The 26,636-nt window shown below is 44.9% G+C and overlaps 1 protein-coding gene across 2 annotated transcripts in view; it reads right to left on the bottom strand.

The window, feature by feature from the left end:
• Tbc1d9 (TBC1 domain family member 9) overlaps positions 1 to 26,636 on the bottom strand; it is a 110,913-nt gene that overhangs the window by 15,321 nt on the left and 68,956 nt on the right. For both annotated transcript variants that reach the window (XM_021660249.2, XM_060392406.1), the window contains 10 exons: positions 24,880 to 25,086; positions 23,517 to 23,687; positions 22,994 to 23,144; positions 14,803 to 15,017; positions 10,676 to 10,793; positions 9,436 to 9,721; positions 8,474 to 8,603; positions 6,011 to 6,109; positions 5,806 to 5,874; positions 3,972 to 4,212 (listed from right to left, as the gene is read on the bottom strand). In XM_021660249.2, coding sequence (XP_021515924.1) covers positions 3,972 to 4,212; positions 5,806 to 5,874; positions 6,011 to 6,109; positions 8,474 to 8,603; positions 9,436 to 9,721; positions 10,676 to 10,793; positions 14,803 to 15,017; positions 22,994 to 23,144; positions 23,517 to 23,687; positions 24,880 to 25,086 — 1,687 coding nt within the window. The remainder of the gene's footprint in view (positions 1 to 3,971; positions 4,213 to 5,805; positions 5,875 to 6,010; positions 6,110 to 8,473; positions 8,604 to 9,435; positions 9,722 to 10,675; positions 10,794 to 14,802; positions 15,018 to 22,993; positions 23,145 to 23,516; positions 23,688 to 24,879; positions 25,087 to 26,636) is intronic.

Below are 26,636 nucleotides of genomic sequence, written 5' to 3' on the forward strand. Positions count from 1 at the left end.
CTTCTGTAAAGCAAAGGACACCGTCATCAAAACAAAATGACTGCCTACAGATTGGGAAAGAATCTTCACCAACCCTCTATCTGACAGAGGACTCATATCAAGTATATATAAAGTAAAGAAGCTGAAAAACAGCAAACCAATTAATCCAATTAAAAAATGGGGAACAGAGCTAAGCAAAGAACTCTCTGTAGAGGAATACTGAATGGCAGAGAAAAACTTAAAGAAATGCTTAACCTCATTAGCCATTAGGGAAATGCAAATCTAAACGACCCTGAGATTTCACCTTACACCCATCAGAATGGCCAAGACGATAAACTCAAGTGACAACACATGCTGGAGAGGTTGTGGAGAAAGGGGAACCCTTCTCCACTGCTGGTGGGAATGTAAACTTGTACAACCACTCTGGAAAGCAATCTGGCACTTTCTCAGACAACTAGGAATAGCGCTTCCTCAAGATCCAGCCATACCACTCCTAGGCATATATCCAAAAGAGGCTCAAGTACACAATAAGGACATTTGCTCAACCATGTTTGTAGCAGCTTTATTTGTAATAGCCAGAAGCTGGAAACAACCCAGATGTCCCTCAACTGAAGAATGGATGCAGAAATTGTGGTACATCTACACAATGGAGTATTACTCTGCAATGAAAAATAAGGAAATCATGAAATTTGCAAGTAAATGGTGGGACCTGGAAAGGATCATCCTGAGTGAGCTGTCCCAGAAGCAGAAAGACACACATGGTATATACTCACTCATATAGACATATAACATAGGATAAACCTCCTAAAATCTGTACATCTAAAGAAACTAATCAAGCGAGAGGACCTTGACTAAAACGCTCAATTCCCATCTTGAAAGGCAAAGAAGATGGAAATCAGAAGAAGAAGCAAACAGGAAACAACCTAGGAACCTGCTACAGAGAGCCTCTGAAAACCTCTGCCTTGCAGACTATCAAAGCAGATACTGAGAGTTATGGCCAACTGTTGGGCAGAGTGCATGGAATCTTACATAAGAAGTGGGAAATAGTAAGAGCTGGAGAGGACGGGAACCCCACAAGGAGAGCAACAGAACCAGAAAATTTGAACACAGGGGTCTTCCCAGAGACTCATACTCCAACAAAGTACCAGACATGGAGATAACCTAGAACCTCTGCACAGGTGTAGCCCATGGCAGTTTAGTATCCAAGTGGGTTACATAGTAATGGGACGAGGGACTGCCTCTGACATAATCTGTTTGGCCTGCTCTTTGATCACCTCCCCTGAGGGGGGAGCAGCCTTACCAGGCCACAGAAGATGACAATGCAGCCACTCCAGATGAGATCTGATAGACTAAGATCAGAAGGAAGGAGAGGAGGACCTCCCCTATCAGTGGACTTGGGGAGGGGAATGCGTGAAGAAGGGGGAGAGGGGGTGGGATCGGGAAAGGAGGAGGGAAGGCTTATGGGGGGATACAAAGTGAATAAATTGTAATTAATAAAAAAAAGTTCAGTCAAAAGAATCCTGCCACTTTCCCTGTATGCTCCAAGTTACTCCTGGCATCAGAAAGTCATCTAGAAATATTAACTTAAGCCCCTAACTGAAGATGAGCCTGTTCAAGAAGAGAGGACTGGGAACCCAGGTGGGAAGGGACGCTGTTACCCTTCCAACCCCTCAGTCCTCGTGGGTTCTTACCTACAGCCTGCATCTATGCAAGCTCTGTACCAATGTCCCTGGGGGCTGTTCTAGAAGAAATGTCCTCTGTGTCAGAAATGAAGGACAGGCGTCTGGGCCAAATAACCCTCATTTCTGCCCTGTGTGAAACTACTTTCACCTCTCAGTGGGTTTGATGACAGGTGCTTACTGCTGCCTGAAAGGTCAGTCACCTAACCTCACCGAGCCTTTGTTTCTTCGATAGCAGTGTCACCTGTAGACAGGCAGATAGTGCTGTGACCTGAAGAAGTGCTGCTGTTACCCCACAGGTCCTACATTGAAACCGCATCTCCAATGTGATGGGGCCACTGGAGTTTGAGGGGTGAGTAGGTCATGAGGGCTCTGCCAATGGAACTGGTGTCCTTACTGAAGGGACCCGAGGAAAGCTGCTTGCTTTTCCTCCACATGTCAGCACACAGACAGAACTGTCCACCACTGAAACAAAATGTGATGCCCCTGGACCTTGGAGCACCTGCCATCTAGACCTGGGAGCAATTTCTTTCTTTTGTGTAAAAATTACTCAGACTAAAAAGCATCTTGTTAGGGCAGCTAGAACTGGCCTCTTAGTGACAGTGACAGCACAAGCTACCCCTAGGGGCTGTCAGAAGTCAAACCTGAAGTCTGTAACTTGTGCCCTGGAGCAAAATGCAGAGAAATCACTGGATTTGTGCCTGGCAGGAAGAATAGTATAGGAATGGCAGCGGCCATCATTAGCTCAGAGGGCTGTGTGCATTATGAATATCCTTAAAACACCTCCAGATGAGCCTACCTGAAGTATGTGTACAAGGCTTTATATTTATGATAACATACTTAACCTAAGAAGACCTTCCCAGGTAGTACAGCTTCCTCTCACCTTCTAGACACTGTTCCTACAGAGGAAGAGTGTTCTCTGGAGCCAGCACCATCTCTCTGCCTGGCCTTTCATCTTTGCCCAGATATATCATTTAAAGCATATGGTGCAAGGCACAATTGGTTCCTACTGATTGTTACTCTAATAGGACCTAGACTCACCTATGCATCTCTGAGTGAATTCTGGACTGAATTCACTAGAAGAGGTTGGAAGAAGACATGTCCTAGATATGAGTGTCATCATGACATGGGATGGGGTCCCAGTATGAACAGAGATGAGCCTGGGAGCTGAGCACCAGCATTTAAGTCTCTGCTCCTGACCGCAGGTGCAGCGTGACCACACAGGTGCTTCATGCTCATACTGCCAATCCCTTCCCTACTGTGATGGACTGTGATGCCCTCAAACTGTGAGCCAAAATAAACCCTCCTTTCTTAAGTTGCTTAAGTTGTTAGATGTTTTGTTACAGGGGCAAAAAAAGGAATCGATGCAGAAGATAACAGACTGGCACTATTGCCTCAGAAAAATTCATCCCAACAAAGCTTGTGACACCCTTCCAACTCCACATCAGCTGGGCCAAGCTCTCTTACCATGCAACAGTTTCTTCATTCAATTGTGAATGGTATGAGTCAAAAAACAATACAAAGAAGTGAGTAAGGCTGATAGGTAGCAACCTGGGTCTTGCTGGTCAGGTATATGCTAGGTGTGCATGTGTGTGCATGCATGTGTGTGTGTGTGTGCATGTCCTAGCTATCGGCAGTCCTTCAGCCAGGAAATGGAGAAAGACTTCCATTTAGACAGTGAGAGGTTACAGTTTTTCAGTATTTTATTAAAGTAGATGTACTGTTACTTAGAAACATTATGAAATCATATATTAAAAAGGTTTACCTATGTGCAACCGTTTTATATGGGAAATATTCTTAATTATTATATTTCTTTTGCAATCCAGTTGACTAGATAGTCCTTTTCCTCTGGAAAACCTATCAGGCTTGCAAGGCTATGTTAGCATTTTACTGTCATATGCATTCTCCATTATATATATATTTAAAAGCCTACATGTTAGGCTTGTGTGTGTTATCATGTGTGTGTGTGCACACATGTGCATGTGTGCACCACTGCTCCTGTGTGGAGGAGGCCAGAGGACACTCTAGAGTTGGCCCTTCCCACCCACTATGAGGATGACTGAACTCAGATCATCAGACTTGGTAGCAGGTGCCTTCACCTGCTGAGCCATTTTACATGCTCTTTGATACCATGTTTGGAACTCAGGTTGACATCTCTCTCAGGTAGAAGGCCATAGATTGTACCACCCGGCATGTAAACCTCACATCTTCTCCTTCTATATCCAGTTGGGGGCCCCACATGCAATAGAGGGTGACCCCAGGTTACTGCTCCAGCATCCCCACCCAACTCGTACCAGAATATCACATCCTTACTCAGCCCAGAGACGAACTCTCGGAAGTTAATCAGGGAGTCCCCGTTCTCATCTAACAGCTGGAACAAGCGTGAGGCCAGCACGTCAGAGTGAGTGCCACAGGCCCAGGGAAAGAGAAGCGCAAACATGCCCTTGAACTGCTCAAAGTCAATGCGGTACTGCTCCAGGTAAGGCAGGCTAGGATCATGCCGGTCCAGGGCATTGCTGCTCCCGCCCCAGTAACAGCTGGTTAGATGCTCAGCCTGAAAAGGATACAGAATGGTTACTCTCACTTACGCAGCCCCAAACTGCATGGTATTATCCAAGGCAGTGTTTGGTCTGCAAATGTGGGGCCTTCCTACTCGATACAGGTGAACCTAGCTTGAGAAACTGTAAGTCTAGGAGACACCACACTGAGATTAAAGAGCTAGGCTCAGCAATGGCTTCCTTATACTCTGTATAAAAATCAGCATCTCATTAGAAGAATGCAGGACCTACTACATTGATAAATTATGTATCAAGTCAGCACAGTTTGGCCTACCTACCAGGGGAGAGAGGGAAAAAAAGATACTGGCACCCTCTGCTGGCTAAGTGGTAAGAGAACACATTAGTTAGACCCCTCGATGCCAGGCTCTGTTTCTGTAAGAGCTGTTTGTTCGTAGATTATCTTTGCATTGCTCAAAAGAGCCACCTTGAATCTGTCGGTGGCTTTTGATTTTGTTACAGGGTTTCATGCAAGTCAGGCGGGCCTCAAATTTACTGTGTAGTCAAGGATGATCTTTTCTCCAGCTCCCAAGTATATTGGAATAAGAGGTAGAAGCACCACATCTGGCTGCAGATTTAGTTCAGAGAGTAAATTAGAGTTTGTGGCGAGATTGTTTCTTGCTTGATGGGAGGGTTTTAAAATTTTCCCTGCCAACTGCCAGTCTAACATTGACCTTGACGACAGATGACAAAACAATTTTTTTTTGTAGAAAATTACATTTAAAGATTTTTTTTTAGATTTATATTTTTCTTATTAAGGATCAATAATACCAATAGTGGCTCAATGAAAACATGGAAACCATAGACATTGAACCCAGGATGCTTTTCACTAGATGTGTAGAGTTTTTGTTAGAATTTGTTTATGAACAATCTGCACAACCATGCCATATGTTGAAAACTTGGTCTCCAGAAGTTTTCAACTTGGTGACTGAATAGTGAGCGCCTGGCCTTCATCAGTGGATTAATCACTTGTTGGCTTTATTGGGACGCAATGGAAATTCCTGGAAGTGGGGCCTGGTTAGAGGAAGTGGGTCATTTATTGTCTTGAACCCTCTCTTAGTATATTTCTGTTCCCGACTTTGTTTCCCCAGTCCCCATGATGCTTTGCATTATCACAGCCCAGCACTGAGAGAGCTGGCTGACCATGAGCCGGAAGACTTCTGAAACAGTGAACTCTAGCCAGGCTTCCTAACCCAGCATGCTCCTTTTTCTTCTAGCTGTATGTTATTTTTCCTTACAGGTGATTTGGAGTTTAGCAGGGGAAATTATAAGTTATAAATTTTTCAGGCAGAATTTGAACTTGATCACCATTTTATGGAGGTTTAGAAATCAAGCTCTCATGTTGTAAGGTCCAAGAAAACTAACCATATCATATGGTGAGGAAGTGAACTAAAGCACCAACTTAAACTAGTGCTAATAATTGATTTACTTTTCCTACTAAGTAGGGCAGCTTTGTTCTCCCTTGTGCATTTCCCTGTGCATGTTGGTAACCCATGGAAACCCTACATCACCTAACAGAATGATGGAGAACTCGGAATGATTAAGGCAAGCTCTTTTCATCCTTTTGAGGGGGCATGAGTCTACTCTCTCACCTTGAAGAGAGCATAGAGCTCCTCCAACTCGTCCATGGTAAAGGAGGTCTCCGTCACGATGGTCCGCACCTGTGAGGGAGCGAGAGCAGTGAGTCCCACAGACCCAGAGTACGTCAGACTGGAATTGAGAAGGCAGCAGGAGGGTGAGCAAGTTGGGGGCGGTGAGGCGCTCCCCCCAGCCCTTGCTGCCCTTCAAAGGGCTTACCACATTGCGTTTGGTGGTGTCCTCCAAGGTCTGGATCACTTTCAGCCTCTGCTTAAATCTCATCTGCTCAATCAAATCTGCCCGGATAGTTCCAAATTTCTGGAAAGGAAGGCACAGTATTGGCATTTCTGGAAAATTAAATGTGCCGAAGCAAACAGAGTCATACATGAAGACTGGTGGTCATATTCATGACACATAGAATAAATTAATCCTTCCAGGACAGTGACCTACTAGATTTCATGTTGGAAAGGCATTTAGGGACTATAGATTAATAATCCACAGATTCTCCCATGTCCAGTGACAGAACTAAATTTCACAGTCACATGTATTTTCCTTGAGTCAATAACCCATCAAGAAGAAAGTGTAGAGATGAGGCTGTGTGTGAATAAATGCTTAAGGGTATGAGACACTCTAAGACTCAGAGATGAGATGGCTGGAGAATGCTTGGTGGTCTCCATGTTCCTTTAACAGCATATGCTGGCTTCAGACATCCACACTGGCATTCTGTGAGCTGGCCATCTCTTCAAACTCTAACATGCCTAGCACTGACCACATGTTTTCCAAAAGGAAGACATAATATTTATTTCCACTAAGCAGCCCAATTCAGGAGTTGGTAAGAATTGCCATTAATGGTGGAATAATTCACTCTACGGTTAACTGTGACTGGGAGAGGAAAGCTCCCGAGGGAGGAAGTCTCTGATCCAAACAGTAGCTCAGTGAGCATTGGCTCCAAAGTGTCTGTGGGGCTGTGTGACAGCTCAGCCCATAAGGGGCTTGCTGCTCAGGGTTGAGGAACTGAGTTTTAATCCCCAGAAGCTTTGCCAGAAAGAAAGAAAGAAAGAGAGAGAGAGAGAGAGAGAGAGAGAGACAGAGAGAGAGAAAGAAAGAAAGAAAGAAAGAAAGAAAGAAAGAAAGAAAGAAAGAAAGAAAGAAAGAAAGAAAGAAAAAGAAAGAAAGGAAGAAAGCAAGCCTGTAACACCAGTACTGGGAAGACAGAGACCAGAGGATTTCTGAGGCTTTCTGGAAAGAGAGCCAATTGTGGGGCTCTGTGTTCAGTAAAAGGAGCCTGTTTCATAAAAGTAAGGTGGAGAGCAATTGATTTAGAAAACTGGCCTCTACATGTGTACACACACACACATACACACACACACACACACCAGAGTAACCATCAGAGGCCAAGTGTGGGGCTAAGATTTTCTAGCATTCAAGAGGCTGAGACAGGAGGATTGACTTTACTTCTGGGACAAGGGCAAGGCAGTGGAAATGTTCCTCCATCTTGTATTCTTGCTGAGGTCACTGCAGGTTTGACTAAAATCTAATCTCCTTGATGGAGAATTCCATGGAAAATTACTCAGCTCTACTCTAGGATTCTAAGGTCAAGATGCCCCAGCTAATTTATCTAACTGATCTTAGCCTGTGTGTGCAGGACCCCTGTGGCCAGCCGCTTAGCTGCTTCTGCCAAAGCTGCCAAGTCAGGTACCAGAAAGCAGTTTCTGCCTTCAAACACCCAATGTTCGGGACACTTGGGGACACATCTAGCTCCCTGAATACCTGGGTGTGGTCCCAGTCAGATGGAATAACAGATTTTCTATTGTATGTAAACTGTGCCTGAGTGATCTACAGTGACGGGTAACTATAACACTTTAAGGATTGCCCAAGGTACATAACAAGACTTCTCAGTAAGAAGAAAAACATTAAAAAAATAAATAAACAATCTTCACACCTGAAACTGTCTACCTCAGGAGAATTCTGAATGGGAATAGGAATGAGTAATCTACGAAGGTTTCCCGTGACTGCTCCTCAGCCTATGGAGAGTTGAATCTGATATGCTTCTAGATCAGGTGTCAGAGGGCCAGAGCTTGCCATGCCATTTATGATGAATGTTAACGACCACAAGAAATCCCAGGATCCTCTCAGTGTCCAGCTCTAAGACCAAAACTGTTAGCTTACAGAGATGCACTTGTGGACAAATGCTATGGAAAGGGCTTGCAGAAGACTCTTTCTTCTGAGGCTGCCCTATGAAGACATGGTTCTTCTCATGTGCTGGACACAGATGGCATCCAAAGAAACAGAAAGATAGGGTTCTAACTTGTAAGCAACTGGCCTTAGTCTTCCAAGGCTCTATCTAGAATAGCAGTTCTCAACATGTGGGTCACGACCCCTGAGTGCAGCAGCAAAATTATAGTTATGAAGTAGTAACAATATAATTTTATGGTTGGGGGACACCACAGCAGGAAGAACTGTGTTAGAGGATCCCAGCCTTAGGGAGGTTGAGAACCACTGCTCTAGAGCTCTGAGAAATCCATCATTAATCGTTATGAAGCACCTGGACTGTCACATCCTATGAGGAGAGCACAGGTTGGATTGAGACCAGTTAGGAAAGGCAGCAGGGGGCCCATAAGCAGCTGATCTGGCTGGGAGTACAGGAACACTGTTACCACATGGCTACTAAGCAAAACTTACCTCGTAGGATGTTCCTATGAGCCTGAAGATGTCCACTGCAGGGTAGGGCCCCACATCATCACTGAGCAGAGAGTGGAGGTGAGGGATGGGAGGCAGGGTGCTGTCTTTGTTGGTAATGCTGTCTAAGTACCTTAGACAAGATATGAACCAGTTGTCACTGGAAATGAACTGGAATGCCTTCATGATAGACCTTAAATTGTACATATTAAAACAAAAATCTAAGATTTTCTTGTTTCTTTTTGTTTGTTTCTTTCTCTCTCTTTCAAGCCCTGAGCATTGAACCTAGTGCCTTGTACATGCTAAGCAACTCAAGAGCCCCAGGTCCCCCTTCAGTTTTTATTTTGAGATTGGTTGTCATTAACTTGGCCAGGTTGGCTTTGAAAATATGATTTTCCTGACTCAGCTTTCTGAACAGCTGGGGTTACAGTGTGCAACACCAAGCCTTACTAAGATTTTCTGAAATAAAAATAAAAAAAAGAAACTCCCTTTACTTCTAAAAAAAAGGAATATCGGTCTGGAGAGATGGTTAAAGGGTTAAGGCACTGGTTGTATAATCCTGAGGACTGGAGTTTGGATCCCAGCACTCAGCACAAGCCAAATCTCCAGCACACTGTAAACTCCAGCTTCAAGGAAGTCAAAGACAGGAGACAGGAGGATCGCTGGGGTTCTCTGGCTTCCAATCTAACCAAGGAAACATGAGTCCCTGGTTCAGTGGGAGACCCCGCCCTAACAGGACAGGTAGAGAGTGCTGGGTGAAGATACCTAAGGCCCTGTGCTTGTGCACACCAGGGCATTTACCTGCAAATACATGTACACAAATATCTTAGATGTCCAGGTAACAAATAAACACTAAAAATGAAAAAGAATATGAAAATATGTCCCTGGCCACAGAGAATAATAAGCCTTTTGATCAATGAAGTCAAACTCTTGAGGTGGCCCCAAAGCCAGGCACAGTACTGTACCTTCCCAAAACAGTCATGGCCTCTCCATCATCCTTGCAGTTTAACAGCTTGTCCACATTGGCATCCAGTACAGCGAGGGCCAACTGGAATATCACTTTGATTCCTTCGTAGAAGAAACAGTCCACAACCACCACTGCACTCTCGAATGGCATCACACTGAGAAAGAGGGTCAGGAACCACGACAGGGAGATGGTAGAGATCACCCCTAGGTCCTGCATGCAGTCGTAAAGCTGCGGGACATAGTCCCGGGCCAGCTCCTCGAAGACCCCCTGGTCCACCAGGGCACCTGGGCAGGTGGCACAAAACGGTCAGTTAGCCTTACATACTCAAATAGACTGTGGCCCACTTTCACTTCTGTTGCTGCGGCAAAACACCTACAGAAAAAGCAAGTTAGGGGAGAAAGGGTTTGATCTGGCTCACAGTTCCAGGCTCAGACCATAAACCACTGCAGGGCAGCATGAGTCCAAAGCAGCTGTTCATAGACACAGGTTATAGCAGAGAGAAACGAACACAGCGATGTTCACTGCTTGGCTAGCTTCCTCTATGCTTATACTCCCAGGGCCCCAAAACAGGGAATGGTGCTGCCCACTCAGCCTGGGTCTTCTCACATCAAGGAAGGCAGCTAAGACAATCCTCTGCAGATGTTCCCACAGGCTCACCTTTCTAGGTGACTCAGGGTTGTAACAAGTTGACAATGAGTACTGACCATCACATTTGCTAAACCCTTGTTTATATGCATAGTCTGTAGCTATGGGGTCCCAACACACGGCTTGCTTTTTAATGCCTTTTTAAAAATTTATTTAATGAAATTCTGGCTGTAGGCATTCACCACATGTTAAGCTGGTGTCATGCATGCACTGGTCAGTTTTACTGGATTTAGAATCACCTAGGAGACACACCTTTGAGCATTCCTGGGGAGATGTTACTGGAGAAGTCTAGCTACACAGGTAAGGGCCACACAGAATATGGGGAGCACTGTCCTGGGGGCTGGGATCCTGGACTAAGGAAGAAAAGAAGAAAGCAGACCAGGCATCAACATCGACCTCTCTCTGTTTTCTGACCGGGACCCAAGGTGACCAGCTGTCTCGTGGTCCCACTGCCGTGACCCAGAATGAGAAAATTCTGAGCCACAATCAACCCATAGGAATTTTGTCACAGCTGTGAGGAGAAGAACTAATATAATGCTACAGTCTTCCTCCTACTGAGGTAGGCTAAGGCGTGTCACCACAACCCCACATACCTACAACCCTGGTGTTGTAGTAATCGGGCAGCATGCGCTCACACAAGGCCACAAGCAGCCAGAACGCCTCCTCTTCTTTGGCATAAAGGAGCAACACTGAAGTGACAATGTTCATGGCCTGATGGGAGGAGAAAGGACACCATCAAACGCAGCCTGAACACAGCAAATGCATTTTACACAGAAGCCATCTTGTTAGCTGGTGAGAGGCTACGCCCACTTCAAGTTACTACAAACTGTGGAGAGTAGTGGTATTTTAGGGCATGCCATTTATTATTGTTGTTGTTGTTGTTGGTTTTTCGAGATAGGGTTTCTCTGTGTAGCCTTAACTGTCCTGCACATACTTTGTAGACCAGGCTGGCCTTGAACTCACAGAGATCTGCCCGCCTTTGACTGCCTGAGTGCTGGGATTACAGGTGTGCGCCACTGCCCCCAGCTCAGGGTGTGCCGTTTGACAAGCAGCCTCTACCTCCATTTTAAGATGAAGGGTGACTGTGCACCTGGGTGAACACACGAATAGCCATCTGTCTGGTGTAGCTCAGACTGAGAAAGGGAGGCTATTCCTGAAAGTGTATAGGTGCCATCCTATAAATTAACTGGGCTGGACTGAGACTGGAGGGGCTTGTGGCAGTATCACAATTCTATCCTGAAATTCAGGCCCAAGAGCTTACTGGACATGCCAGACTGAAGAAGGGGTTAACCCCTCACCTGGATCCCATAAAGAGAAGGACTCCCAGGACTGCACTGGGGACAGCTGCCGCCAGCTTGTCTTCTGATACCCACTGAGTACATCGGGGACCTACAGGCACAGAACCGCTGAGTGTCGCAGGGACATCCCAGTGGCTGGGTCTCCACTGTGACAAAGCTGAGTTGCCTGGGCCTCTGTTTATCCGTCCACTTGTGCATTTCTTCCTCTGATGCAGACTGCCTGTTTGCCTCTCCAGCCACACTGAGCTCTGTAGCTGTGCCAAAGAACCATGCTACCACGGCAGCTTCCTCCTGGGTCCCTTATCAGTGCAGCCCTATTGACATTTATGTCAGCCTGTGTCTGAAGCCCAAGATGCTTACACAGCCAACCCTATCTATCCATTCTATGTCACAGTCAGACAGACAGACTGTATCATGTTCAACACGAGAATTAATAGTAGTAATCAAGATTGGAGTTAAAAACTTGTGTTCGGCTGAGCCAGAGTACCAAGGAAGTGGAAATATCAGGCAAGTTGTTGCCACTGAACGCCTGGCACCTTCTGGATTTATTGTTACTCCAGCATTTTGAGAAGATAGAAGTGTGTTTTTCTATGTTCCTGGCATAGTTCTCTCACAACACTGACCAAAAAAAAAAAAAAAAAAGGCCATTCTTTTTGGTGCTAATAAACTCCAAAAAAAAAAAAAAACAAAAACCCGATTAACAAGCTTAGGATTTCCAGGCCACAAAAGCTTGGTGAGTACTTAGTTCTGTTCACTTATGTGCCTTAGAGTGGAAAGGCCATTCGTCCTCTTCAGCGGCTGCTGAGGGGCTTTCCTCACTGCTGCCATTGCTCACCTGACTGAGGCATGCACAGGCAAGCCCTGCGACTGCCCTGAGCCTGTTTGACAAAGCTTTCAGCCTGCTAATTCCCTCTAGTATTCTTAATCCTTAACTCAGTGGAGGAAACTATCTCACTCTAACTCCCATAAGTAGTTCCTATTACCAAGTACACAGGGCTCCAGGCTGCCCTCAGAGAACAAGGAAACCTTTCTTTGTTCTTTCTGAGTTGGTGCCCTCCTCCCTTATTTTCATCTAGGAAAAGATGCTCAAGGTAATTAAAGGTGATTTAAATTCTAAAGTAATTCTATTTTATTAAAAGATATTATCAGAAACCTCATAACTGCTAAGAGGCTCAATGTGAACTGTCCCATAATTAAAATTTGAAGATCAAAAGATAAAAATAAACTCTATTCTGTCCGAAGCCAAGTAGCTTGTGAGTTCCTTTTGATCTTCTAGAAACCAGTACCAATTTACTGTGCAACACAACCCCCCTAAAAGGTGTCTGACTGAAAAGGTTCTTTCTCGAAAGCCTGGGTATTCCAAGGAAAGTGCTTATTAAAATTCCACACAAGAATAAGCCTGCCAGTTCTAGTCTGTGGTCTTGATCAAGGTCAGCTCCTCAACCATTCCGGCAAGACAGGGTTCTGTGGCTTTACTTTATAATGGACTCCAGATGGGATGGGAGAGCAGGGGGAAGCTGGGATGACGAGCTCGTGAGCCTTGACTGCCGCTACCAGAGAGAAAAAACAAAACTGTACAGTCAGTGAAGCAATTTGGGGATATATTTAAATTGGGTGCCATCAGAAAGGTAAATGTGCTATAGGGAAACAGTTGTGAGGTGTGTGTGTGTGTGTCAGACTTATGATCGAGGGACTAGTACAAGGCATTATTTTAATTCTATGTGGGCAATAGTTTTCGTTAGTCTGCATTAAACATATACTTTGACATGTGTCAAAACCTAACCCTAGCATGTGAAAGCTGTATTAAGTGATATGACATGCCTGAGAAAAGGCAGTAGGAGCAGAGGGAAGTCCCAGCAGAAGGCTCTGGAGCTGCTCCTCCACCACAGTAGAATGGCAGCCTCCAGACTGATCAAAAGACCTTTCCAGCTAAACAAGGACTGTCCCAGAGAAGCCGCTGTTGCCTTTGGCTGTCTTCTCAGGGCAGGAGTTATCAGTTGGGGTGAGGTATCCCTCTGGGAGACCTTGCAGCATCTAGAGGGGATTTAATCTTCAGCGTGGGGGTTTCTGCTGTTACCTAGTGGCTAGGGTCAGAGGTATCGTTGAGCATGCAACACAAGGCTGGGGAGCCTCCAGGACACAGAGCCTCTTGCTGTAGAAATAACAGGCCCTCCCAGCGAGAAATCGCTCCACACACTTACAGATGGAGGAAAAGCTCTTCACTGAAGTGTGTGCATGGCTGAGGGGCGGTAACCTCCAAAGGGAGATTTTGCGAAGTACTGCATACCTCAGGGCTATGTACTTCACACACACTGTTATCTTTAAATCATCTTCATGCCCCAGCTCCAGTTACACCTTGAAAAATTTATATAGACCCTGAAGACTTGCAAGTCTGGAATTGGGCAGATAGAGACTTAGCACACACATCATTACAGTTGTTATTATTTTTTTGAAGAAACTGGTGTTGTTTTAAAATAGTTCTCACCAGGCCTAATGGCTGCTCATTTCTGGTGAACAAATATTTACATCCCAGCATTGTAAATTTTGCTTATCTCTAACAGGTCTGGTTGGCACACTTTCTCATTTTTGGAGAACCTTGGGGGACAGAGCTCCCTGAGCTAAATTCTGCTTTGTGTGATTTAACATCTCTTAAGCTTATCTATTCACAAAACCTTTATAATATCAATCCCACCACTTTGAGTTTCTTCTATATCACTCTAACCCACAATGCTGATAGTGCCAGGGTTGAGACACCCGCTGCAGTGACATCCATTAGCCATGGAGCTTTCCTGTCCACTATCTGCTGGCAAACAAAACAAAAGAAAGAGTTTTGTCAGTCTTCAGCTGGAGGTTTGTTCTGCAGTAGACTGAGCAACTAGGCCCCAAAGATATGATGAACACTGGGTGGGTCAACTCAGAGTCCCCCAAACAGATGTGAGGGTCAATGGCTGATGATGGTGCAGCCTAGCCAGGCCAGCCTCCTTCAAGAGAAGAGGCGTATAGTAGCCTCGCCATTTCCCCAAATAAACTTTTCAACTTTGGGGATACTTAAACCCCTATACACATTCTGGCTTCTTGCATGTCTCCCGACAACAGACTGATGTCTGTGTAAAACAGTCTTTTTAAGAAAAGCTTCCCCTTTCCTATAAGTGTCCGTGCTGAGGGAGGCATGATAGATGCATGACGGACAACTGGGAGAAGAGAATTATAAACCTGCTGCCTGCTGGGTTTGGGGCCCTTACTGCTCAGCTGGACCAGCCCTGGCTTCCTTCCTTGCTCTGATTAAGCTCTTGGCTGGATGTTCTGATGCTGAGGCCCATATGAATTCTCCTCCTTCAGGATTGCGAGAACTGAGGCTGCAGGTTGCGTAAAGATCAGAGGACACTTAGAGCCCTCCCCGAACATAAACTCGTGGCAATTACCTGGCAATACCCTATGTTGGGATTGCGAAAAGCATAAGCCGTTAAGACTCTCCTCAGAGCTGCGATGCCCATCTCGTTCTGGAAAGCTGGGTGCTCTGGAAGGGAGCGGTGTAAGTCTCTCTCAATCTCCTCAGTGGCGAGATTGTACTTCCCCATAGACTTCTCCACTAGGTCCGCATAGTACCCGGGGTGTGTGGCCTTTTCGTTGATGGCCCCTGGGAAGCACACAGATAGGACATCAAGAAAGCTGAAGTCCTGAATTTCCAGCTATAGATAGTGCTGGCTGGCTGAAACTCTCTGTTTTCCTACCAATCAAGGAACACTGAAAAAAAAAAAAATCACCTACATCCAGACTGGAAATTTACCCCCTTTCTCCCTCAGCGTCACATCAACATAGTCAGCCCACCTCCCCACATGAGCTAGAGGTCCACACAACTGTGTTCCGAGCTTACACAGACAGAAGAGGAAAGCTAGAGTGAGCCAGGCTGAATTCTCACTCTTGATTGCTCTCTTAGCTTTTCTTTTATGAGAGAATCTGTTAAAAATTTCACCTGAGAAAGATGAATGCCTCTCAAAATAACTCTCAGGCCTATTTCTTAAAGATCAGCTGCGAAGAACACAACAATAGTAACAGGAGAGTAGAAGGAAACCACCACAGAATCCAATGCTTTCCACAGCTGCGGGCAATGGTGAGGGTTTGCCAGGAACGGTGGGTTCGCACTGGTGATGGGGGAGCCCTTAGGTTGTAGGGATGGGTTGCAGGATGAGACCAAAAATTGCTGATTTGAGATATTTATGTTAATATTCTCCAAGACAGAAAACCCCTGTGTGTGCCAATACCTGAAGCTCAATCTCGGTGTGACTCTACATTGCTGCTGGAACATGGCATATCCACACACAGACGAATGGAACTAGACCCTCCCTTCACACACAACACGTATAAGGACCAGAGCATAAGCCATAAAGCCAATAAGCTACCAGAGAAAGCAGGAAGGACATTTCTTGACAGAACAATTAGGTTTTGCGGATGATACCGACCATATCTGCAGGGTACAGGCAGTAAACATAGAAACAGGTAAGATCATGTAAGTTCAAAAGCTTGACTCAACAAAGAGAGCAATCAACAGAATGTAAAGGAAACCAACAGGACAGAAGTAAGCACCACGTATCAGATAAAGAGCCGTTATCCAAAGTACAAAACTATACAGGGAACTTGGGTGTCTCGGCAAAAGCGCTGTCCAAAGCCTGATCACCTGAGTTTAATCCCTGGGACCCAGTGAGGAAAGAGAGAATCAATGCTAAACACTTTGTTCTCTGACAGCAACATGTGCACAACATATGCATGTACTATCAATAAATAAAATAGTGAAAAATAAGATAGAGGCTGGAGAGACGGCTTAGCACTTAAGAGGAGTTCCGGGGCACTCTAATGGTTGTAACTCCTGGTCCGGGGGATTTAATGACCAGTGGCATGTATACACACAGACGCATGCTAAAACACAAATAATTCATGATAAACAATAACTTTAAAAATGTACAAGAAAGCCATATAAAAACAATAGCAAAAAAACACTAAATAATAATAATAATAATAAATCAGGAAATGCCTAATTAAAAGTAGGCAAAAAAACAGACATTACTCAAAAAGAGACGTAGCACTACGCAAAAAGTACCTGAGTCACTAGGCAAATGTAAACCAAAACCATACAAGACAAAAAAAAAAAAAAATGGATATAGTAAAGATGCAGGGTACAGGATAAACATACAAAAAAAACTCCAAATGTCTATGTTATCAATGAACAATTCTCAAATGAAAACAATTCCATTTATTAAAGGATCAAAATTAAAATATTTAAGAGTATAATGAAATAACTGCCAAACTTAACAAGCTATAAACATAGCTCAAAGAAATGAACAAAGATCCAAATACATTAAAAAAAGATCCTCTGTCCATAGATTAGAAGATAATACTTCTAAAACAGAAAAAAAAAAAAACCACTTGAAAGAGAAAACAAGTATTGGAAGGCTTGCATTCCTTTGTCTCACATCTTACTACAACGTTACAGTGACTGAGGCTACCACGTTACAGTGTGTGATGCTGGCATAGACAGATGATAAATCATTGGACTAAAACTTCTCCTTTAGGGGCGAATCATTGGATGTGTAGCCTCATCAGAAAAGTGAAGATGCAGGCCTGCTAGCTGAGGAAACAGACAGGCTTTGAAACTATTTCTTATCAGGTGTTGTAAAATGTGTGCATGGCCTTTTGTTGTTGTTGCTCAGGAATTGGTAGAGGAGGTAAGATGAGTTGACCTTTCCCCCAGCTATCCTAATCAGCGGTACATAGCCGGGGAGTAAAATCCGACCTCAGCCTATTGACAAGATCCTGTCCTTTGTAAAGTTCATCGCATCCTGCAGTCCTCAGCACATAGGAGCTACCTAGTTGTAGTCTAGTAATTCACTGTGGTTAACTATGAGCCAGTGATGTCATTCTATCGTGGGCTCTTGTCACACCATTGATGTGACTTTAATAAGCACAGTGACCCTGCCAACTGCACGAAGGCCTATCAGTGACTTGTGTATAGCATGATGTCCTCTATCTGAATTTGACATGTAGAATCACTTTTGATTTCATGGCAGTTGACAGTCCTAATGGCTCAGCTAATTTGAAAGTAACAACTTTGCTGCGTAAGAGGAAAAATGGTGTTGTGCTCAGTAAATGTTTGGAAAAAAAAACTTAAAGTCTAGATATAAACCCCCATGTTTATGGTCTTTGTGTTTCCTTTTTGAAAAGGTGTTAAGATAACTCAAGGCAGAGAAGCAGAGTTTTTTCAACAAATAATGCCAGGATCACATGGCATTTATATGGAAAGAAGTGAAGTTAGGCCATTCCTTCCACCACACAGAAAGTTAACTCAAAAGGAGTTAAAGTTCAAGTATCGCCAGAAAACACAGGGCTAAGCCAGTGTTTCTCGAGTTATGGTGACCCCCAACCATAAAATTATTTTGTTGCTACTTCATAACTGTAATTTTGTTACTGTTCTGAATCATAGTGTAAATATTTGCATTTTCTGGTGGTCTTAGGTGACCCCATGAATGGGTTGTGACCCACAGGTTGAGAACCACTGTCTAAGCTTTCTTGCCTTAAAAGTACAGTGACAAAATTAAAAAAAAACATACTCCTTTGGGATTTTAAAAATTTTGCTTTCAAAGGCCAGCATTTAGACAGTGAAAACACAGGCAACAGAATGGAATAGTTTAAAAAAAAATATATCATTGGAGATTTGTATCCAAAACCAATTAAAAAATTCTTACAACCCAGTAATTGAAATATTACCTACTTAAAAATGGGCAGAGGACCTCAGTAGATATTTCTACAGAAAAACTATACAAACAGCCAATGAGTGATTGGGGAAATTAATCAGAGCCATAATTAGGAAACTGGTCAAACTGCACAGAATAAGTGGCTGTGGAAAGCTCAACTCTAATGGGGTATCCAAACCCTGCTTTCACCCCCTTCCCCACCCCAAGGCTCAGGAAACAACACGGAACAGGCGGTGGAGAGGTGCGAGAGGCTGGGGAGGACTGCCGTCAAACAGTGCCTTCAGGACTTGAGGAGGCAGTTGTACTCACTCATGAGCTCACTAAGCCATGCTTCTAGCTGAGAGAGCTGCCAGTGAAGAAAGAGTCAGTTTTGCTCAGGGGTGTGGTCTCTGGTATGCTGACCACACTACAGTGTATGGCCAAACCCATATGCACATTAATTCTTTTAAGTTAGTTCTAGGAAGAAAGAAAGAAAGGGGGGAGGAAGGAAGGAAAAAGAACACATGAAATTAAGAGGTGGGGGAAGCAAGAATTCTACTACTACCAATGCAACTTTAATTACCTCAAGATCCAGCTACACCACTCTTGGGACATCTACCTGAAAAACGTTCCACCATTCGACAAGGATATTTGCTCAGCTATGCTCATAGCAGCTTTATTCATAATAGCCAGAATCTGGAAACAACCTAAATGTCCCTCAACCAAAGAATGGTTACAGAAATTGTGTCACATTTACACAATGGAGTACTACTCAGCTATTTAAAACAAAGCAATCATGAAATTTGTAGGCAAATGAATGGAACTAAAAAAGATCATCCTGAGTGAGGTAACCCGGAACCAGAAAGACACTCAAGGTATAAACTCCCTTGTAAGCGGATATTAGACATATAGTATAGGATAACCATACTAAAACCTACAGACCTAAAGAAGTTAAACAACAAGGAGGACCCTAGGGAGGATGCTTAAATCTCATTCAGAAGGGCAAATAGAATAGACACCAGAAGTGGTGGAAGAGAGGGAACAGAACAGGAGCCTAACATAGAGGTCCTCTGAAAGGATTCACCCAACATGGGATCGAAGAAGATGCACAGACCCACAGCCAAACTTTGAGCAGAGTGCAGGGAGTCTTATGGAAGAAGAGGGGATAGAAGGACCTAGAGGGGACAGGAGCTCCACAAGGAGACCAAGAAAGCCAAAATATCTGGGCCCAGCAATCCCTGCAGAGACCGAGGCACCAACCAAGGACTATGTAGGAGACCTAGACCCTGCTCAGATGTAGCTATGGGCAGCTCAGTCTCCATGTGGGTTCCCAAGTAAGGGGAGCAGGGGCTGTCTCTGACATGAAGTTGGTTGCCTGCTCTTTGATCACTTCCCCCTGGTGAAGCAGCCTTGCCAGGCCACAGAGAGAGAAAGAGGATCCAGGCAGTTTCAATGAGACCTGATAAGCTAGGGTCAGATGGCAGGGGAGGAGAACTCCCCCTTTCAGTGAACTAGGGGAAGGGGATAAGGGGGAAGAGGGAAGGAGGATGGAATCAGGAAGAGATGAGGGAGGGGGCTTCAATTGGGATATAAAATGAATAAATTGTAAAAAAATAAAAATTAAATTTAAAAAAAAAGGAAAAAAAAAGAGTTGGAGGACTGCTTGTGGTGATAGGTCCAGAAAGAGGTGGAGGGGAATAAGGGTGAATAGGATAAAAACACAGTATGTACATGTATGAAATACTCAACAATAAATTAAAAGAATACCCAAACCTTCCATAGTAATGGGAATGGAGACTGCTTCTGACATGAGTTGATTGGCCTGCTCTTTGGTCGCCTCCCCCTGAGGGGGGAGCAGCCTTCCCAGGCCACAGAGGAAGACAATGCAGCCACTCCTGATGAGACCTGATAGACTAGAATCAGAAGGAATAAAAAGAAACTCTCCCCTACCAGTGGACTTGGGGAGGGGCATGTGTGGAGAAGGAGAAGGAAGGGAGGAGTTGGGAGGGGAGGAGAGAGGGAACTAGAGGGGGGATACAAAGTAAATAAAGTATAATTAAAAATAAAATAAAATAAAATAAAAACTAAAAAAAAGAATACCCAAACCAACAAAAACAATCTCCCTAAACCCAAGCCACCCCACAGAAAGCACGTCACACGCACTAGGAGTGAGCTGATAGAAGGCGGTAAGGATCCATGGGGACTGCAGAAACTGGACCGTCCGATCACTAGTGGGGATGTGGAAAGATAAAGCCAGCCTCCCAGGGGTTGCTTAAAAGGGAGAGTGGAGTCCTTGGAAGGGCTAGAAATCCTACTCTCACATAACACAAAAGTATTTGAGAGTATTCATTAATGCCTAGGGTGAGTAACGGAACAGCCTAAACTGTCTGTCAGCAGATAAATGCATCAAGCGCAGTCCTGGGTTCTGAAAGAGTGAAAACTGTTGATAGAGGATGCAGCATGCTTGAGCCCTGCAGACATTATCTTATGGAGAAGTCAGTCATGAAATGCTGAACACTGATTTCACCCACATGAGATGTTCAGAGCAGACAATCTACAGCAACAGAAAGTAGGGCACCAGTTGCCCATGACTTGGAGGAGTCTTGAGGGGAAATGAAGAAAAACTGACAAAAGGCATGTAATATTTGCTTGAGAGTGGTGACAATGTTCTAAAACTCACTGTGCTGACCATGACATGGTTCTACGGATATTCTAGATCATCACATTGCATTTCATAAATCTTCAGCTCAAAAAAGATTGAATTTAAAATGAACAGTAAGATATGCAGAGAATGACAAAGCAAATGTTTACATTTCATTTTAGGAAACAGTGTCGCCAAACCAATGGTTGGCTCAGTCTTTGTGCCTGACAATCACAGGCTGACTGATTGACAGCATCCTGACACTGGCTTCTGCTCTGCTTTCCCTGGGGACTGACTGAACTTGGCTTTAGTGGTTCCACAGTCCAGACCTGCAACAGCCTTTAGGGTCATGCAAAGCAGGTGGATCTCAACATGGGTTTCCCCAAACAGAGGCTGGACTACCTTTATGGGCAGGCTGGCTTCCACATCAACCCCACCCATAGGTATGTGCACATAACTTCAACAGAGTAGTCTGTAGACACACTGCCCTTTGGTCACACATATCTGTTAAACAAGCACTGAACAGAACCTCCACCTACGTCTCTCTCTGCCAGTGAGTTGGGTGCTGCTGCAGCTGCTGTGTACTGGTTTCATGGTGAATTCATTCGAATCTAAAATGTGGCTATAAATAAATTCTCATTTGAAGAAGGAGAGAAACGAACTTTTCCTGTACTCTGTCAAAGCTTTGAATCTGGTTGTCAAGGTGATCAGTTCACCATACACAGGGAAGAGCAAGAGAAAGCTGTGTAAAAGAACTCTAGATAGTAACTATCTTCTCTGATGTAATTAGAGGCCATGTTCAAATTTAGGCTTCTTTTTGCTTTTTCTGAAAGAGTGTCTTTTTAAGGAGCTTGGGTTGGTGTTGGATTCACTGTGTAGGCCAGGCTAGCCTCAAAGTTGTAGAGATTGTCCTGCCTCAGCCTCCCTAGCCTTAGGATTACAAGTATCAGCAACATTGCCCAGTTCACATTTAACTTCTACACGAAGATCTGTGTCTGATCTATGTAATGAAATAGGACAGAAATCAAACAATCCAACTTTACTATTTTAGGAATTTGATCCTTTTATTGCTAAGATATATCCTATGATAGGTAATTTTACCATTTATATCTACTTTTAGGAAGATCTACAAGCATTTACAAGGCTTTCTTGTAAACCCAGTAACTTTATTTTTAAGTTTCAATACCATTTTTTTTTAAAAGTAAAAAGATGGCTCTTGGATGGGGTCATCTCAAGGTTCAAAAAAAAGTATTCCCCTGGACTTACAGTGGTAACATCTCCTATCTTACCTTCATTGAGCTAAAGCAATGATCTGTGAGTAAAGTGAAGACTGGCAACAACCAGAGGTAAATTCTGGCGGTTGGGTACAAGATCCCTGGGGTGCACTAGATGTTTCAGGTGGCAGAAAATAGTGGTGGCTTATCTGAAAAGACTAAAATATTAAGGTAAAAAAAATAGTGAGTGGAAAATATCATAGACATTAGCTCATCATTTTAGATGACCTTTATTGTGTTATATTGTTATAATGGCTTTATCTTATTATTGTTTATTAATACCTTTCTTTGCCTAGGTAATAAGTTGCCTTTGTTATAAATGTGCATGTGTAGGAAAATCTATAGTATATATGGATTGAATACTGCCGTGTTTGCAGGCACTGACTGGGGGGAGGGGCTGGAAAGCATCCCAGGAGGACCAAGTGTAATGTTAGTGGCGTTAGTCATCGCTGGGAGACCTTTCTTCAGTGGTTTAGATGCCAATATGTGGCCCATGCTCCTGTACATACCCTCCCACCCATGCTCAAATAGATAAGTAAGCCTAGTTCAGCTCCCTGGGTCACTAAGCAGACTCCAGTGAATTCTTTCCCTAGTTAGCCACTGCTGCCCCAGCTGGGGTAAGCAGATGTGTGCTGCCACCTCCCCAGAAAAAGTCCACACAACATGGTCCTTTCAACTACTCTCAGTGAAGTCAACACTGCCAGCAGGAAAGGGTACTTCAGCTCACAAAGGATCATATTCCTACTTGAGATTCTGCTCCCTCCCCTAGACAGCCCTCACTGGTGAAACAGAAGGGATGGCAGAACTGGAGAACAGGAACTTCTGGCCTTGGGCACTTCCCTTTGAAGGAAGAGTTACCACTGGCAGACTTCAGTACCTGGTGATTTGGAGTCTCTTATCTCGAAGGACTTTGGATGCATGGTGGAGGCTGGGAGCCTCGTCACCCTGCTGCGTTGCTCTTAGCCCGCCCTACCTGAAAGCAGCAGCCAGAGCTCCCCACGCATGCTCTCCGGGATGCCCTTCAGCACTAGCTCCCGCGTCTTCTCTGTGCGGTACATGCAGATGCCCTGCCCATACTCAGCAAAGTGAATCTTCCAGGCTTGTTCTTTCAAAAACTCCTTGGCCTGAAAGACACAGAGGAACACGACTGGTCCCCCAGGAGCCTCCGAGGGGAGGTCCTGAGGGGACTGTAATGACAGATGATCAGACCATTATCCCTGAGCAGAGCCTGAGCAGAGCTGCAGAGGTCAGCTTTCTTTCCTAACTAACTGTTCTGTAAAGCCTGCTTTGTCACCAGGCCTTCTCTTCAGTAGCCACTTTAGCGGTAGATTAGTGTTTAACAGTGCTATCCACAAGTGTGGCTTTATGTGTATATCCCCATAAGAATGTGAATTGGTGACTTTTAAATGTGGGCTGAGAAAGCACATACTTATTTGTTGTTTTTTTCTTTTTTGCTGGAATACAGCAAGTTTCAGGGGAAAGGAAGAGGTGCCTACCAGTTTTGGGTTGAATTCTTCAGGCGATCGCCGCCGGTACATGGTCATGAGGGTCTGTGTGGCTGTGGGCACACTGTCGCCGTTGAGGTTGAAGGGGCGCTCCCCATCAGCATCCGAGCTGGTGCTTCTCTGGGGGCTGGAGGAGACAAGGCTGCTGGGCCGAGAATATACCTGTCCATTGAGAGGGACACATGTGAATGGACCTGGCAGCACAATCTACTTTACTGGTCTTCTGCACAGATATTAACAGCTAGGTTATGTCTTCCTAGTAGCTATGTGACGAAACGGGAAATGCCAACATGTCAGCCCCATGTTGAAAGAAGTTATACTGGGGTAAAAGTCATCAACTATAGTGTATCAGTGCCCAAAATAGGGGCAGGCCTGTATGCAGCTGGGAGGGGGTTTGTTTACTATGTGCAAGGCCCTGGGTTTCATCCCCAGCAACATGTAAACTGGGCGTGGTGGCACATGGCTGTAATCCCAGTGTGCAGGAGGTGGAGCCTATAGAATCAAAGTTCAAGGTCATCTTCAGCTATGCATAGCAAGTTCCAGACCATCCTGGTCTACATGAGATGTTGGTTCAAAAAAAAAAAAAAAAACAAGAGCCTGTGTGGGCTGCAGAGTAAGTTCAGGGCCAGCCTGGAGAACTTAGTGAAGGCTAGGGCGATAGCTCTGCCTAAAATGTGTGAAACATAAGTTTAGTCTTCAGTACCATAAAAAAGGGGGGTTGGTTGGACCATGTGATCTTGACCGGATCTTTAGGGCAGTAGTTCTCAACCTGTGGGTTGTGACCCTTTTGGGGGGGATCAAATGATTTTTTTCACAGGGGTTTCCCAAGACCATTGGAAAACAGGTATTTATGTTACAATTCATAACAACAGAAAAAAATTACAGTTATGAAGTAGCAACAGAAATAATTTTATGGTTGGGGGTCAGCACAACATGAGAAACTGTACTAAAGGGTTGTAGCAGGTTGAGAACCGCTGCTCTAGAGCTGCGATCAAATACCAAGTCCGTAGAACTGAAGACGGGCTTGCTGAGCACTGGCACGAGGTGAGGGCTTACCCTAGCTGTTAAGTTTGACATTCAAGCCAGGCCTAGTGGCACACACCTGTACTCCCAGCACTCTGGGAGGCAGAGGCAGGTGGATCTCTGTGAGTTCGAGGCCAGCCTGGTCTACAAAACAAGTCCAGGACAGCCAAGGCTACACAGAGAAACCATGTCTTGAAAAACAAGCAAACAAGCAAGCAAGCAAGCAAGCAAGCAAAGAAACAAACAAAATAAAACAAAAACTGGCACTCAAACAAGTTGGACAATGAGGTGTGCACTCCAGGGCTGAGTGCAGGAGCTGTCTCCCACCAACCTCGTCATCTGAACTGTTGCAGCTTCCCAAGAACTCTTTGTCTGAGTAGATCCTGGACGTCGTTTGCTGCAAGAAATCTGAGATCCTTTGTACCAGAAAGTCTCTGTCTTTCAGATTGGCGAACAGAAATGTCATCCTGTTCCTGGTGCTGATGGACAGGGGGCTGGGCAGCACACTGCAGCTGTCGGCCTTCTCTACGATGGTGACCTGAGGGAACAGGAGGCAGGGGCGCTGCATGGGAAGGACTGTGAAGGCAGCCCATGCTGAGAGGGCAAGGAACTCGGACCCCCATTCCCCAGGGAAGCCATTTGTCTTAGACAAATGGCGATCCTTCCATTTCTGCTCCAAATAAAACATAAATCAAACTGGAGTCTCTAAGAGAGACCAGAATTATCTTTCTGTGTTTTCCCAAACCAGCGGACATTTTTCAGCAACCATGGGCATATTTGGTTGTCACCAGTGGAGAAGTGACAGCTGCCGAGTCAGGGATGCTCCCAGACACTCTGTGGGGCACAGCTCTGAAATAATAACTGGCCCCGGATGCCAACAGTGCCAAGATGGAGAACTGGAAAGGAATTCTCGTTTTTCATTAAAATTTCATGGAGCCAAAGGAGACAGGTCTAAGTGCTGTGTCATCAGTAATGCGGAAAGCAATTCCATTGCTGGCTCCTTTTACTAAGTAAAGGCTTCGATGGCTTTCAAAATGGCACCAGTCCGCTGGGTGTATCACGAAGACGTCAGGGCTTGGCGGCTTTCAGGGACCTGTGCACGAGCAGACAGGATGTAAGCGACTCGGCTGAAGCCCCACGTGCACCTTCGGGCTCTGTGTGTGTTCACGTGTTTGTGCACACGTGTCTGTGTGCATGTGTGTGTTTGTGTGTATGTATATCTGTGCAAGTGTGTTCACTCAAGTCTATTATAGTGTGAAAGAAAAAGGAAAGAGAAATATCTGTCTTTGAACTGAAGACATGTTTCTGTGTGGTTTTTTGGTGTGTGCTGTATTTGTAAATATGTTTTTCTGTGTGTGCATGCGGGTGTGTGTGGACATGTGCACACAGGCATGGGGTGGTCAGAAGTCGATTTGGAGGAGCCCTATCACTCTTTATCTTACTTTCTGAGACAGGGTTGCTCACTGAACTATGGCTAGATTGGCTGGCCAGGGAGCGCAGAGACCCTGCAGCCTTTGCCTCCCCAACAGGAGCCTACTGCCATGCCTGAATTTAAACTTGGGTCCCAAAGGTCCAAACTCAGATCTTCAATCTTGCGCATTAAGGGCTTTACTGGGAGCTAGCTTTCAAGCCTGGGGCAGATGCGTTTTAACAGAATTTTCACCAACCCCAAACAAGCATAAATGTACCAAGACTATTTTCTTTAGCACATTAGGAAAAACAACTCTTAAGGCAAACAGTGTATGCTGTGTCCATCCTAACTCTAACTTTCTACCCAAAGCTAGAATCTTGTCCCCCTCATTCTGGGCAGAGCTGAGTTTCAACTGCACATTGGTGCGACTTTGTCCATTCCTGATCCCAAAGTGCATTCCCTTGCCACTCCAGCTAACCGCTCCACTATGTACCAGGTAGAGCCTGGTGGAGAAAATTGTGCTGAGGGGCCAGCAAGATGGCTCAGCAGGTAAAGAGCTTGCCACGCAAGCCTGGAGAGCTGAGCTCCACCCCTGGAGGCAACGTCAAAGTTAGAAGGAGAGAGTCACCTCCACATCGTCCTCTGAGCGCCACTCTTGTGCTGTGGCAGTCACGCCA

The sequence above is a fragment of the Meriones unguiculatus genome, chromosome 10 (assembly GCF_030254825.1).
Source record: "Meriones unguiculatus strain TT.TT164.6M chromosome 10, Bangor_MerUng_6.1, whole genome shotgun sequence".
Classification (NCBI taxonomy): domain Eukaryota; kingdom Metazoa; phylum Chordata; class Mammalia; order Rodentia; family Muridae; genus Meriones; species Meriones unguiculatus.